Below are 16804 nucleotides of genomic sequence, written 5' to 3' on the forward strand. Positions count from 1 at the left end.
ATTGGTGTGGTTGGTGGCATACTTTTAATGTAAAAAGAGCAGTGTCTATAGCTACAGTCTTGTAGCTCTATCAGCTGTAAACCTGTAAACCCTTATTTCATAAAAATAACAGTTCTAGGATTGCTCTGGTCACATGTCAGGGCTCTAATGTCCTGTATCACTCCCCACCTTTGCATTCTTCACCTTTGGAAATGGGATATTTGAATGGATATTGCTGAAAGGTGAAAGTCAGGGGTTACAAGGAATGTTAAGTAAAGGATCTCTTAGAGTCCAACTGGGAGCATGGTAGAAAACAGGAGAGGTAGAGCTGCTTCAGGGACTTGCCTATTCCACTTGGTAAGACCCCACCTCAATCCTGCTGCTTGGTGCAAACATCTCAGATCCAATAAAGCAGCAGCTTCTGAAGCCCACTGAAAGGAAAAGAGCTTACCAGTGGGTAATGAATGCCCCTCATGTCTTTTGAAAAGATCCTGTGCTCCTGAAAAATGCCAGCATGAACATGCTCCAACAAGCCTGCATCAGTGACAGTGACAAGTAGCGGTGCTCCAAAAATAAGGAACAAGGAAGCAAAAACTGAAAAACGTATCCCTTTTCTTATGCCTCAGTTCAGGAAACCCATCTGTTCTAATTTGTCTAACTTTCTGCACATTACCCCAAGTCACAGGCCACTTGGTGACTTCATACACCTTCATGGTAATTGTTTCTGCTGTGACTCAAACCTTTCCAGATCCAATCGTCACTTCATTAGTGATACAAAGTAACCTCACTCATAGGTTTCACTGTTTCCCTGAGTGCTTGGCAGGCAACTTGTAGCTAGGTGTGTTTGTGATTCTCAGGAACATTGTGAGCTACTGGAAAGCTTTGGAGGGAAAGGTAATAGCCTTTATCAGCTCATCGTGGCTGACACAGCACATGCAAGGAAGTACCGAACAGCCTTGTGAGCTCATCTCTGTGTGGCACCATACAGTCAGATCAGGCAGCACTTGGTTAACTGAAACACTACTGGATACCTTGCTAGATCTTTGAACCCATTTCTTATTAACAATAATCCGGCTGAGACCTGATGCTGATGTTTACCAAGTTACAGTATAAGAAACACAAAGTAATAGAGAGGTTACTGATCACACTGCTTGCTTTGTGCTTTTATTCCACGTGACTCACAGCATCAAGTTCATACAAAAATACCTTATAATCGTTGCTTTGAATGGCTTCCCCATGAACAAATACAGTAATTGTTTTAGAATTTTAAGTGATCCTAAGGGCAAGGAGACATGGTATATCCAAATGTATAAGACAGGAATGTTTGATTCAATCTTGCTACTCCCTTGGCACTCCTACAAGTTAAAATCTGGAGATCTTTCTGTCTTTAAACTGTGATCTCAGATTCAGGCAGACTGCAGTGACAGATTAGAGGCAATTAGTATTTTGACCTGCCAGGAGACACCTTTAAGATTTCACACCACCACATTTCCTCTTTAAAGTATAATTTTTATAATTCAACACCACTCCGAGAAGGCATCCCTTCAGTTAATACACACATTAGAACAATAAACATGATACGAAACTATTCCAACCAGCCTATAAATCAACACCAATTATAGCAAGTTACAGCGTGGTTCTCCTCTGAGTAAATTATGTGCTAAATGCCTTAAAAATTATTAAATGCTTTCAAAATTTTAAGTGGCTTACTTTGTACCTTTACATTTTTCTAACATGGTGGACCAAATACAGCCATCATGTAAGTACTTGCAAGTGCTGCCATACCTGACACTGCTTTCTCTTGCACCAAGAGTTTGGGCCAGTTATCCCCATACAATACTTTCCCTTAATGAGAAAGACATGTCCCAGATTTCAGATGAAATGAACGAAAGGAAAATTCTCAGCCTTGTTGCCATAGTTACTTGAAACCTACTGTTAAAGAGAGGGGGAAGGGAGGGGGAAGGAGAAAAAAGTAGGAAGAGAGCAGTATCATGGTCAGGGTTAGGCCATGTGATAGAGGCAATGATCTTGGAGGAGCAAGACCTCAGTGATGATGCTCAGAGCAGGTTATCCAGGAAACATTCTGGCTTCTATTGAGTGGATTCTATGGACATTGGTTATTTATGAGTGGTTACCACAGTGACTAAATGCAATGCAGTGGTAGGTATTAGATCTGCAAAAGCAGAAAGGGGTTGGGTGGTTGGTGACTTACTTCTCTGTGATTAATTTAATAAAGAAATTGCCTCATTTTAAACATCAGACTGCTTCCTTTTTCACTTTACAGAGATAGTAAAACTTGCAGCAATGTCTTGTTCAATTAGAATAAATTTTTTAGCCTCTGAGTAAGTTGAGAGTAGAAATTCTCCATCTCTAAAGAGGCAGAACTGCAGATATATTACATCAGGCAGTTTGCACTGTTCTTCCCCAAATGCAGACAGGACCAACATATCTTGTGACACACAGGTTGAAAACCTAAGAGAGCTGGTAACTGTGCTTGTGAGTACTTTATATATTACCATTTTATATTATTGGTCTGTCACATCAGCATGATGAAACAGACTGTACTGATTAAGAGCTTTGTGCTAAGAGATATGAAAGTATCCCTCTAGTAGTTTTTTTGGTACTCGTCTCTATCTCATCTTTTTATTCCTGCTCTTCTTGACTCCTTTCACATTCTTATAACTGGCATAAGCAGTAACACGTGTCTGTACCTGCAGCAGTGTAAAAGAGGTTCATGCACTCTGGAAACACACACGGTTGAAGTAACTACATTTGATAATTTGATGCTCTGTGTATTAGTTGGGCCATAATACAGTTTGTATCAGAGAACCCAGGGAAGGCACTGGAGCAGTTGAATGAGTGTTCTGTCCTAATCTAGGATTCTGTTTTCTAAACACTCTACTTCCATGTCAAAACCTGCCTTGGTCCCAAGGAGAAAACTCTCCCTTTTTTGGTGCCTTCTCTCAGTCTGTAAATTTACTGAGACTTTTTTTCCCCTTTTTCTGCCCACTTCTCTGCAGTGCTGGTGCTGTCCTTGCTCAGATGACACCACTGTGCTTTGTACAGAGAATAAAAGACAACCCTCAATGCTATGGACAACTACATTTTACTAAGAACGTGTTTTCTCCAAGATCTGCCAGTCTGTATTTGTAGTACTGTGGCATACCATACAGAAGTCACAGAAGCAAAATAAAAATACAAAAAAAACCCAAACCAAACCAAAACAAAAAACCCCCACACCAACAAAAAACCAACCAAACAAAAAACCAACCAAACAAACAACAAAAAAAGATATCATACATAACAGCATAAGCTGAAATGACTTTAAAGCGTGAGACTGTTGTGGGAGGTTGAGCAAAATTCATTATCAGTAGGTGTTATTGCACTCATTAAAGAATCCTTTTAAGTAATTTCTTCTCTTCTGACCCCACAATTATAGTTATCGCTTTCTGTCCATTAATTACCATGCTACCACATTTGAATCATAAATCATCAAGCTTCCAGATCAAGGACACTTAAATCTTGCAACAACAGAAGAGGTAGAAGCTACTTGAAAAAGTGAGTCAAGAGATCTCAAGATTAATCTGGGGAAAAAAGGGGGAAGACAGACAGACTGAGAGCCTAGCTGGTACTGTCTCCCACTTGAATCCCTAAAGGTGTTGCATTCCTTACCAGCAGTCTAGCAGCACTTGCCCAGAAAGGTGAGAAATTCTTTTCTGTCTGAAAACATGAAAGAAGACAACAGCTGTCCCTACAGCAGTAGCCACTGCAGCAAGAGAGAAAAGGCCACATGGTTCCCAGTCTTACTGCAGTGGAACAGAAGTAGTACACTCAAGACAGTGCCTGGGATCAGGGCAGCACAGATTTTAAGTGGAAGGACATATCCTACAGCTGAAAGTTGTTTTTACTAAAGCAAGCCATGAAATTAAAACCAAATAGCTATTCCAGAATAACAGCTACTAGCAACAAGCCCTGCAATCTTACAAATCAAATGCAAATTCTAAGTTCTAATTTTGGATTATTACTAATCAGTGAAACTGTCATAGCCCCATTCTTTCATCCAATGCTACCTGAGTGGGATGAGGGAGAAAAAAAAAAGAAGCCATTAACTCCATTAAGGTATTCAGACTCAAGAATATATAATCTCCCCTGTTTCTTTAAAATGTTCCTCTTTTTGGATTATCCAAAGCAGCCCCATCCCAAAATGGCCACATGCCAATGTGTTTCAGTGTTCTGTGCCAGAGGAGGAGGGTGCAGATTAATCACACCATTATTTATTGCAATAATTCCTCATTTCTCCTCCTTAAGGTGTCCCCTTGCTTCCAGCACCATTATTTAAACAAAGAAATGGTATGTGAATGGATTGAAAAATGATGTTTTGAAGGACACATCATAGGCCACTTGATGGCACTCTGCCCATATAAACTGTTTTTGTCACTAGGCAGATTGTCAGTGGAAATTCACCCCAGACCAGATTCCCCATCCCAGACAGGGCTCTGTCCCTTCAAGTCCCATGAAAAATGCTTTGCTGTACCCTTCCCTAAAAAGTTTGTATGGACTGCAGGAAGCATCACTGGTTTAAAATCTGATCAAACCAAGTTAGAGCCCACTTTCCACCTGCAATTCACTCTTGTACTAATCCAGTATGAAATAACTTGAGCCTTGTCACAGTGAACGAATAGGGGGAAGAAAGGAAGGAGAAAGCTGGAAGGAAATACATTAGAAAGTATGGTGCAACTACTAGCAAAATGAGAGAATAAACTCCTGTAAATGGTATTCCCTCCTGTGGAAATTAAGACAATCAGGACCTAATGAACAGTGATCAAAACATCAGGTGAGGCTAGAGTACATCATATAATGCAAGCTTTACCCAAGAGCAGCCCAAGATAACCAGTCATCCTTATCTGCTTGTGTCTCACTACTCACTTACACAGAAGTGTAATGCTGCTTCTATTCCAGGAGATAGGGAGGGAGGGAGGCAGAGAAAATGATACTTTTGTGACAAGCAAGCAGTACTGAAGAGGCAGCTTTTTGCACTAGCTTTTCTAAAGCAAAAAGTAGCAGTCAGTACTAGTTTTACCCATCCAGCAGACATGCCCTATAACCCTCTTTCTTGTATGCCCATTAACAAAGTGTTGCCATGATGCAGCTGAGAACACAGTAGAATTAGACCAAGTGGTAACTGACCATCTTATATTTGCTAGAAGAGAATATGTAATATTGACTTATCTGCATAGTGAGAGCTCTGAATTCAACCCTGCCTATCACAGCAGGAAGTTGTCTCAGCATCAGTCTGAGTCAAGAACCCACACCCTCTTTTCCTTGCAAGGGAAAATAAGCGCTAGGTATTAGGATCCAGAGGATGCTTACCTAAACTCAGTACATATAATTTACTTTTTGAGTCTGTTTTTGCTTCATGCTGTTACAGTAATAAAGTGACACTCCATACTAAAATTTCACTTTAGGATCTGGTATCACAATACGAAAACCAAAACTTTTACAAGTGTTCAAGAGATTTATTGCCATTTGGAACATGTTTATTGTTCAAAAACACTGCACTGAAAAAAATCTGTAACGTACACTCTTACATTCCTTGTCATTTTTATCTTTACAGCAATGTAACTTTCAGGCAGGTCATGCAGAAAAACCCCTCTCACAATGAAGTCAAAAACTACTGAAAGGCACTTTGTGTCCTTCAGATCTTAGACTCCAAACACACTAAGTTTTTGCCTGTGTAAGGATTACATACATCTAGAACAACTCGAACAGTAGGGAAAAAATAAAATCCATTTAGAAATTCTCAAAGAATAGTATCAAACTTTGTTGCCTTCCTTCATTCAGTGCTATGCTGTTGTTTTTCCAAGCCTTCTTTAAATAATGTGAGACTTAAAAATGTATGTTAATAAAGTCTCTTACTCAGACAAGGCATGCAGTAAGGGAAGAGGGATGGCTGGTTGCTTCCAGGCTGCCTATCTACACATTTGTTCTTGTAGATCAGCAAGCCACTGCTCAAGTTAAAAAAAAAAAGAGACAGAATAGGAATGAATGCATTCAAGTTAAATGGCTTTTAAGAATATGTTAATACATAGAACAATGATACCACCTACAGTTCTGTTTACTGACTTCTGTTCATGTTAATTTGAAAACTAGTTTTGTCAAACCATCACGGGCCACTTTTGTAGACTGTTAGAAAAAAAGTTGGTTTTCAAATATTACGTGTTATTTGGTTGAGTTGACTTTTTATTAAAAGGGTAGTTATTAAGGATCTGTAAGGCAGCAAAAATTTAAATGTAATGGTTTACATTGCTGAATAGTACTTTTTAAAAGGCAAGATAAAAAAATTAGAAGAATTCTTGGTGGGGTATTCATAATAGGTGTTTCTGTTTTATCCCCACTGTAATTGTCACAGCAACTGTAGATGGCAAGTCTTCCTTGGTTGTAATTCAGGATGAATACATTCCCTGGCTTATTTCAAGTTACATATTTAGTTCTTTTTCTCCAGCCTGCCAAAAGAAGAACAGCTTTTGTAAGAGTGAATACTGAATTACAATGGTTATAAAAAAATAAATCTGAACTTACAGTAAAACTCCATTATGAATGAAGGACGTTGGCCAGTGATTTACACAAAGGCAAGTCCACTTGCAGTTTTGCTTAGTCTCATTCTTTAATTTATAGTTCAGGAGGTTTCATCCTCCCATTGCTCCATATTAATTACTTGGAGCAGAAAAGAGAAAAGTCATAATCCTGACTCATCAGGATTGCTCAGGGCAGTGTCTGCACTATTTGCTATGCGATGAGGGTGTGAGACTGATTGCAGTCTGTTCCCCAGTCACATCAGTTGGATTTACCTCACACATAGAACGGTTTGCTCAGCTTCTCTTTCAGATATACAACTCCTTCACATTTCTATGGATGTTTCCATCTCAGGAATTAGTTACCAAGACTCATCAACACAATGCATGTAACAACCCCCAAAATAGCCAGCATCTGCTGAAAGCCCTGTCTACACCCACCCATGACCATGAGGGCTTCCTGCCTTTTCTATGGGCACACCTCAGACTGTTCAAAGGAGGTGCAAGGTAACAAGTTCAGCCTCCTGACAAGCTTATTAATATGTTTGCAGAAGGTAATGAAGTTAAAACAAGTTCAGAAACCATGCAGAGGTTTGCACCATGGTTAAAAACCACTAACAGGGTATTACAGGAGTCATCAGTTTATGACTTTAAAATGTCAAAGTGTGACTTGCCTGTATTTGATCAGTCGTCCTCCTTGAATAAGTTGTGCGACTTCATTAGTCAAGTGGCATGCAAAAAGAAGCCAGTTCCTTGGCTGCACTTTGTAGGCAAATCTCATGAAAGCTAAAGAGTAACAACACAGTGCTGCAAAAGATAACAGAATTTGTTAATAGATTGTAAATATCTGCATTTTACTGAGGCATAATTTTCCCATTAGTGGAATATACTGACAGGTAGAACATTTCTCGCTGCTTTTAAGTTTTCCAATAGTCCTACAAATATGTCCACTTTGAGGATCCAATGCAAGCAAAGATACAAAAGTGCTTATTTCTCTACAGGGCTACAGCTTCCCAAAAAAATTTATTTTGCTCATACACTATCGTGTGATGAAACTGAAGTCTTTTTAGTTTAATCACCCAATCTATCTCAGCCAGAAAATAAGAGTTAATCCCAATGAGACGTGGCCTGTCCTAGAAATTGTCAGAATACTTGTATAAGACCAAGTATTTTTAAAGATACGATTATTTAAATACAGTTTTTGCTGGCAACATATTAAAATGGACTTTAAGAGAAGGAGGTTTCCATCTCCAGGAAATCATGAACATTCAGAAGTGTGAAGCTTTGTTACCTGCTTTCCAGAAAGGTGAGAAATTATTTTAATCTGTTCTCCTATCATAGTTACATTTAAATACAGCAAATTACAACCCAAGAATTCACTAGTTTTGTGAAGCTCTGACAGGCTTGAATTAAAAAAAGATTATTTGTATACATACCACACTAAATGTACTTGCAAAAATTAAAGTGTCTCAACTTTGCTGAGCTGGGTAGCTGCCACCAAAATGTTATTTGCAAAACAGTTTCACTCTACTGGAGACTATTTAAAGTAGTCTTCTGTCTCAAGGAAGCTGACTAAGAGATTGAATTACTCTAAGCAGAGCCTAACAATGATGAGGCTATAAATTTTCTTAAACCAAAGGTTTTTGCTTGTGGGAAGAAAAATTACTCAGAATGAAGTTATTAAGTTAGTTAAGGAAGAGACATAATGCCAAAGTTAAGCTAATAAATTAAAGCTACCAGATTTCTGATTCTAGAAAAGAATTTGAATATAAAACAGAAACAGCCATCTAGCCAAAAGCTATACATGTTCCAGGGAAAAGCTGAAAAAAAATATTGCTTGGGCATTTAAAAATAATTTCTCATTTAAAAATAATCTCTCATTAAGAGTCACATTAGCCTTTCATAGGCAACTGCTTTGCAAGAAGTTAAGATCTGCTTTGCTGCTTCTTGCACCCTGCTGATCAGGCATTACCATTTCTTTACTTGGTCAGTGTTGGTAAATATTTAAATATTTAAACCAACCACAAAGCATCATTGCTCTTTACACAAAGAATAAAACTGGGTAAAAAGATGCGTTTTAACAAGTGTGTGTACAAGATAACATAAGAATGTACTTTAGAAGACAGTCCGGTGATAAAAACTGCTAGGGCTCAAGATCTGTCTCCCTCTCCCCTCCTGAATAACTTGAAAGCTCTTCGAAAGAGAGCTCTGCAGCTTCTCAGTACCTCAATTCAAGTGGCCTCTGAAGTCATATAACAAGATATTTGATATCTACGTCTGCTTTGATCACAAGTTCGCAGACAACTGATAATATATCACCGCTTGAAAGACAGAAACTGTGTTCTTCAGTCAGTTTACTAACAAGAAGTTTGTCTCCAGTCTTACCAAATGTCATTCGGCCACTAACGATTTCTGGTGATTTCTTCATGTCATTAATAGCAGCAACAGGAAGTCCCCAATTGGCAACTGGCCCCCAAAAGTGCTGTAAAGAGGGGAAACAAAAAAGTTAAACAAAATCAAAGACCTCCGGCAGTATTCTTACAGTTTTCCTTAGCCACACAAAGCTTCAGGGGACAGGGTTACGGATAAAATTTTCACAAAATGACAGGGACTACTTTTGACGTAAGAGAGAAAAACTAAACTCTTCTTTCAGTGGGATCTAGACTTCAGAAAGGAAGGAAAAGGAACCTACTCTGAATATTCTTGCGAACTGGAGAAGAGCTAAGGTCATTGAAATGGAGTTTTGTGTAATTGTAGCTCAGCAGTCATTACACAGTCTGGTTGGCATTGTCATATAATAACCTCAGATTTACAGCTCACTTCTGTGCAGAGACTTAGCATTTATCTCTTTCAAATATGACTCCTCAAAAATATAATGAAGATACAAGGACTTGCTGAAATGAAGAACTGAAACCATTTTCATATTATGATGAGAATGAAGAAATGCTCAGCAAGCATCTTCTTATGAGAGTTAACACCCTCTCTTTGAAAGAGCAGGGCCATGCAACCAAACCAAACTGTTACCCTGAGCTTCATCTGCAATTGCTCAAACAACTTAGTGATTATTAAAACTCAGTGATTTGACACATGTAATAGTAGAGCAGGTAGCTACAGGTGTGTACACCCAGAGAAGAACCAGAGACAAGAAGTGGAAAGAATCAAGTCAGAAAAACAAGAGTTTCATTTGGTGGGTATTATCTAAAAGACTCTGAACTGAGAAAAATAGTGTCATAAGTCCAATTTCCACTACCATTATGAGTAACAAGGCTTCACTAGAATTCTTTCCATGGAAGGTGCACACAGCATTTGCATCAGGTTCTTCTAATGGGAAACTAAGGATTCTCAAGAGTAATTTGGACAGATATGGCAAAAGAGATGCACCTTGCAAGAAAAAGCTTTGTAGATACCAGATGTATCCATTCTTTTGACACTTTCTCTGACTGCAACATGTTTAATGATTTGGAATTGTAAGGGGATATTTAAATTTCTTGCAATTTTAATTACAAGATGCTCTTGCCAGTCTGGATACTGGCTTGTAATACTACAGTAAGATTGAAAGCCACACTTGCTTCCTGCAGATTTGGGTTGCAATACAAGAAAGTTAACTACAAAAAGTATAGAAAAAAGTGGGTTTAAGTTAGACATGCTGTTTTGATAGTTGAACCTTAGCACAATATGCAAAACAATTCAGTATTTCTGCAAGCGTCTGTAGAATATGCAATAGTCCAAACTCAGATTTATAACAACAGTATTCTGAAGAATGCAATAAATGCATTTGTCTACTATGTTCCTACTGATGGGAAAACTGACATCTGTAATGGTTAAAGCCTCTCAAGCACATCAGAGGTAACATGGCATAACTGAGAAGAGTTGTATGGCTACGTGATATTTATCCTGTACAGCCATATGTACCTATAATGACACACACAAGATATGTAGCAACAGAATACAAACATTCACAGAAAATGAAGTCAGTAGGACACAAAATGTTGATTTAGAGGTTTCAGTGTAGCCATTTAAATAGTTTTAAAGGACAAGAGGACCAGAAAACAAACAACTAATCATAACCATGATTATTTGCCCAGTGAGACAGCAGGCCAACTTGTTTTATCAACACCACACTAAAGTAGACTGCAGACTTTAAGTGGCAAGGTACTACATGTACTTGGTGAGGTTTTTATAGACATTTCAGGAGTCTCATTTAAACAACTGTTGTTTTAGAAAATTAAGCTTGATTTTTTTTTTTGAATCTATGAAACATTTACAGCTTTAAGAATCTTAGAGATGACCTCTGTTTTGAAAAGTAAGTAATCTTGGCATTTTTTCTGAATCAATTGCCATTAGAACATAACCAAATAATACGCTGTAAACTATGGACCCCTCAAATCAGGCTGCACAAGCTGAAGAATCATCAGTTCACATCCCAAAAGTGCTGCAGCAGTAGCTGTCCTATGCTGACCAGGGAATTAGATTTGGAACTTTCTCACCTGAGATGGCTCTCTAGTTTTAAGCACTTTTAGGCTGGCACCTCTTTGAAGTTTCCACACACAGAATTAAACTACACCTATACAGTTTGTCATTTGTTTATGTAGAAGAGCAAGTCTTCCATAATATTATGACTCACAGTATAACAGGCATAAAATACCCACTCACAGTTTCAGGAGCAAACTGAAAGGCTCAAGGACAGAAGAGTCTCTAATGAGAGTTATATGTTACATTTATTGTCTGGCATAAAGGTCAATAAAGATAAGCCAGGTAGTTTGGCCATGTACCAGTATTGTTATGTAGAAGAATGAGTTACAGACTGCTCTGATGTCCTTAGCAAAGAGTATTAAAAAAATGAAATTCCTTTAATTGAAGGCATTCTGAAGGAGCTAACATTTGGACACCTTAATCTCAGACTTGCAATTAAATGTTACTAGTGCATCACTCCTGGAGGTTTGTAGGATGCTTTTCAGGTGCAGACAAGGGCTTATCAGTGCTGAGGCAAAAAGACAGCAAGTTACTGAAGTTATGAAGAATGTGGAAACAGAAATCCCCTCCCTTTTCTTACCGTACTGTTCAAGTGCACCATCATTGTTTTCCATTCAAAAAGCACATGGAAAAAAGAAGAAAAAATGTTAGTTTCTTTCATAATCTGCATAGAGAGAAGTGTGCAACAAATAGAAGATAGGAACAAGTCAGGAAGTTGTCATGGCATTAACTTTGATTACTGTATTAGTATTTAAAAAATTCCATTTCCCTCAAGAGCTGTTATTGTGACAAGTGTTTGCTGCACTCTTTTTTCTAGCAACATAAAATCCCATTATAGTCTGTGGAAGACATCCAAGATCTCACCCCAACTAGTTTTAAAGGATGCCAAAGACCATCAAGCTTTGTCATGACAAAGCTAAACAGCTGAAATTCCTCAGTGAAAGCTTTGAAGTCACTTGGAATTCTTTGTATACCTATGTAAGTAGGTCAAACCAAAGATTGCCAGAGATCTTACTGTCACTAGGTTTAGGCCAACTGTGGCTGTACCAAAAATGAGCTATAACACACTTCCACTGATCTAACATGCAATTACACTTTGGTCATGTATAGGGTTTGTTTAAGTGATCTAATTTATGTAATAACAAAGATCTATGCATGGAAGTTGGATTACAGCATATATTTAAGATTGTTTGCTACTCAACCTTTTAAAATGCTTCCGAACTTTTAAGCACCTTCTTTGTAACAAAGACACTGACAGGACTTAGTTCTAAATTATGACTTATAAGAACCAGCTAACAGGTAGGGTAGTAGAAAGTCTACCACTGTCCTGAGCTGCAGAACACTTTGTAACCATCACTTCCCTCACGCTGATTTCCATCTTCTTAGAGTATTATTTTATAAATAGCTATGGTAAGGGAACAGTCAGGTCTACTACGGAAATCACACTGGACATGCATTTCAGTGAGTCTTTGTTAATAAGCCACAGACTGGTTCAAGGTGCTTTGTTAGGATGCCCTTGACTAGTCTAACTACTTGTTTTGTGGTTTTACCTGATCTGCAGCAATAGTTAATTGAAGTTCACAAGACAAGTGCACACTTACATTTTTTTCACAAAACCTTAACTAAATAAGTTCAGGTGTGTCTTCTGGCACAATGTTTTTGTACCAACAGAAGTCAGCCTTAGTTTTTAAAGTGGAAGGTGAAAGCCTAAAATAGAATCAAACTGATGCTATTTTAACAGAGCAGGCAGCTCTGGCTAAGGTCTTGCAAGGTTGTCCTTGCAATCACAAGACTGGAACAGTTATTATACTCCTAGAAGAGGACAAATCAAGGGCATATAGACTCTTTCAGAGGCAAGCATCCAGCCCCAAAACTCTGCAGCCAGTAGAGCAGCAACAAATGCATCACATCCAACAGTAAGGATACTGCAGTATGTGTATACATCTATTTCTGAAGTGACTCTATTCTAAACTAGTTTCCAAGAACTTTAAGAATTACATTCAATCCATTGACAAAGAAAACATTGTACTAATGTTTCCAGAACTGTGGACAACAACTTTTGGATTTACTCACTCAGTTTCCGAGTGTCAGCTTTCTGTATAAGTGTCTGGACACCACAAGAGCTGATCAATACCTTATATTGATAGTACAGTTCATTCCAAAAAGGCTATAGTGGGGAAGATGTATTTTTCAAAGATTTCTGCACATATTTTCCTCATACTGACAATGAGGATATTAATAGACCAGAAATCATTCAGCAAATACAGGTGAATTGTCACTATTTGTTTCCCCCGCACTGCCATCCCCTGAGTGGAAGGGGTACGACCCTTCTGCAGAAGAGTTAAGATTGTTCAGTTCTCAGAGCACAAAGACAAGCAGACATTGGGTCCTTCAGCTTCTAGCACAGACCAGAGAGGATGGGCTTTTTTAAAGTTCTTATGTTCTCATGTTTACAAATTTACTAATGAGAACTGAAGATTAGCTAATTCTAGTTATATTACTGATGCTAATTCTTCTGAAGTTCATTTCAATTAAAAGAGAGCTTACATAACAAAAGTGCTCAGGGTTTACAAGGAATGAACTATCTAGTTCAGAGCCCTCTACATTAACAGTCACTACATTTGCATTACTGCTGAGTCATCACGAAGAGACATTTCAGAAGTGCCCCAGAAGACTGCACTCTCCATGCTTATTTTTCTATTACTAGATTTTTGGGACTCTTTAGGACTCCTTATGCATAACTTGGGCTTCCACCACAAGAAAAGGAAGCTTGTCTAGAATAGCCTATATGTCTTCTCTCTCAAAAGAGGAGGAAAGCTGTTTTACTGGATGTTTTTCAGAAGATGTTGGTTTAAATCAACAGGATAAGAAGTAAGAAGATGCTGTTGCCTACTATTAGTGGCTTAGATAATACAACTCTAGTGACAGCTTCCATTTTTAGGATCTTTAGAAAAAATGCAACTTCAAGTTCACAATATATAGAGCTACCAAGCTTTCATATGCTAATCAGCTAATTTTAAATTAACATTACTGCTGCATTTGACAAGAAGCAGGAAAAGTCTACCTACAGCTTACGTTTTTACTGTGTTCTTTTTAAAGCATTAAAACATGGTTAGGGGAAATTTGTATTTATATGATTTACAGTCATTCAAATCACTATTAATCATCACTTGAGAAAAGCCAGATGTGATACTGGCAAAACAATTAATTATTAATGACAGTTTTAAAAGCAATTTTTCTTGTTTCCTTGTGCAAGATCCAAAGGCAACCCATAACATAATGCAATTCTAATGCCAGATATATCCACCTGAGAAAAGCAGCATGCATTCATTACGCTTGTTCTCATTTTTTCAAGTTGTGAAGGTGAAGCTGCTTATTCCAATAGATGTCTGCAAGCTTTGATTGCCCCAAGCTATAATAACGAAGCACTTAATTCCATCACTTTGAGTAACTTCTACTGAGAGTCGAGCAATTCAAAGCACAACAGTGGTATTCCAAACAATACTTCAAATTATTTCCCACAAACAAGCAGTGATTAGATGCTGATTTTTTGAACAGACACCACAGACTCAGAGCTTTGAGAAAACTTCTTCTCTATGTGCAAAGAAAGAAGGGAATTTTCCTCAGGATAGAGTCCTGTAGCCTGGGGAATCAATCATCTTCAGGAAGAAATACAAAGAGTTAACTCTCCATTTCTTCTATGGAGAACACAGACAGACTTTTATTGACAGTTATCTAAATTTTCCACTCAACATAAAGCCAACACTAGGAGACACTTGTCTCCTAGTAAGCAATAAACGATGCTGAAAGGCCACACCAGATGGAGCAACTGACTTGTTTGAAGACTAGATGAAATACATCCGAAAAGGTTTTTTTTCAAAAACCTTCTCAGTCTTTGGTGAGGAAAGAGATCCTTCCACTAACTGTGGTGGCATTACGAAGTAGCTGTTATCTCTTCTTGATTTTTGTTTTTCTAATTATGAAGCACACCACTGTTCTAATGGCCATTTATTTACTTGACATGAATCCTGCTACAATTAAATAAATATTAACATTAACATGTATCTATCAAGCTTACATAATATCCTGAAGACTTTCAATAGGAATCACAGAAGCCTGCTCTCTCTTCATTTCACAGAAGCCTGAAAATGCCATCTTCATTTTGCTTCAAGGATGTTCTCTTCCATCTCATATTTTACTCATCTTTTTGCCTCACTGTTTCTGTGGATCTTGATTTTGTGAATGCCAAACAAACACTCTACTTAGAATCATAGAATGGTTTGGGTTGGAAGGGACCTTAAAGATCATCTAGCTCCAACCCCCTGCCACAGGCCAGGTCACCTTTCACCAGATAGGTTGCTCAAAGCCCCATCCAGCCTGGCTTTGAACACTTCCAGGGATGGGGAGTCCACAATTTCTTTGGGCAACTTGTTCCAGTGCCTCACTACCCTCACAGTAAACAATTTCTTCCTAATATCTAATAAAAGTCTATCCTCCTTAAGCTTAAGGCCTTACTGAGCCTTTATATTATAATCCCCTCTTCCATGCAGGCTTACACCATCTCCTGCTCCTTTAACCAAGGCTCCATTTCTCAGATAAACAGATGCCCTCGTACATGCTTGCTCAACATCAAACACTGGTTGCAATAGATGTAGGTAAAACAGTAAGCAATAGCTATAGCAAAAGGTTGCTCAACCACCTTTATTAGAAGCACCCATTTTCATTTCTTTAGTTTTGTCAAACAGCCTGTCAGCCAGAGACTACTCGAGACTCCTCCTGTACAGTGGTTCAACCAGATTTAAGTGTGCTGCAATTGTTCTTTAAGACAGGCTTGTGATTTCAGTTCAAGGTGCCATACTCCTTACAACGGCATGCAAGGCGAAGCTCGACAAAAGTAGTGAGCTGTGTGGGAGGCGACTTAAGCCGCGTTCCCATGACACTGGGGCTTTAACAAGCCTCTGAAAGGCAGCAGCAACTTATACATACTCGGACATCTAAATAAGCGGTCTTCAGACTGCACCTGTGACCAAACTCGCTTCTGCCCACGGCAGACCCCGGCTCTTTGTGCCCCTGTCCCGGACAGCGGTCACACTGTCCCGGCCCCGGGCTCCCACGCCAAGTAGGGCGGCAGCTCCGCACCGCCGGGGCCGCCTGCTGTCACCGCCGGCATAGGGAAGGTCACGGAGGGGCGCAGCTGCCGCGGCAGCTTCAAACTGCGCCGCGTCGCTTCAAGGTCAAGCCCGGTTTTCCAGGGACGGGGCGGGACACCTTCGGGCCGGGCTGCTGCTGCCTCCTCCCGGCGCCCAGCCGGCGAGGGCGAGCCCCGCGGAGGTCAAATGGCGCCCTGAGGCTGCGGGGGGCTGGGGAGGTCGAGGAAGGGACGCTGGTTGCTGCCGCCGGGGCGGGGCAGAGCAGGGCGACGGGCGCAGAGACGACAACCCCCCGCGCCGCGCTCACCTCATCAGGTAGTCCCTGAACTCCTTGCTGCGCACATAGTCCACTGCCTTACGGCCCAGCGCCCCCGCCATGGCGCCCTCGGCACGGCGCTCCCGCCCGGCCCGGCCGCCTCTCCCCGCGCTGTCGCCGCCGCCGGTGACAAGTGCCCCGTGCACCGCCCGCCCCCCGCTTTACGGCAGCGCGCGCCACCACACCCCCCCGTCACCGCGGCGCTCTCACCGCCCATTGGCTGCGGCGGCCCCGCCCCCCGCGCGCGCCCGGCCCGGGCAGAGAGATGGTGGTGGGCAGGGGGAAAGACAGCGTGCCGTAAAGCAGCGCTGCGG

At 40.0% G+C, this 16804-nt stretch overlaps 1 protein-coding gene across 1 annotated transcript; it reads right to left on the reverse strand.

Moving 5' to 3' along the window:
* Window positions 1–5474: 5474 nt before the first annotated feature.
* MPC1 (mitochondrial pyruvate carrier 1) lies at window positions 5475–16739 on the reverse strand. Its single transcript, XM_027729507.1, has 5 exons — window positions 16482–16739; window positions 11605–11608; window positions 8937–9033; window positions 7226–7358; window positions 5475–6482 (listed from the first exon to the last, which is right to left on the reverse strand). Exons 1-5 carry the CDS (start codon window positions 16550–16552, stop codon window positions 6464–6466), a joined length of 324 nt encoding a protein of 107 aa, XP_027585308.1. The 5' UTR covers window positions 16553–16739; the 3' UTR covers window positions 5475–6463.
* Window positions 16740–16804: the final 65 nt, after the last annotated feature.

The sequence above is a fragment of the Pipra filicauda genome, unplaced genomic scaffold, assembly GCF_003945595.2.
Source record: "Pipra filicauda isolate LSUMZ 115617 unplaced genomic scaffold, ASM394559v2 scaffold367_size712859_pilon, whole genome shotgun sequence".
NCBI classification, from domain to species: domain Eukaryota; kingdom Metazoa; phylum Chordata; class Aves; order Passeriformes; family Pipridae; genus Pipra; species Pipra filicauda.

Bases quoted from the DNA above. Each gene is read 5' to 3' on its own strand.
- MPC1 (XM_027729507.1), bottom strand. From the start codon at position 16,552: ATGGCGGGGGCGCTGGGCCGTAAGGCAGTGGACTATGTGCGCAGCAAG. The intron at 7,359-8,936 runs GTAAGACTGGAG...TATCTTTTGCAG, and splicing joins TAGTGGCCGAATGACATTTG to CACTGTGTTGTTACTCTTTA.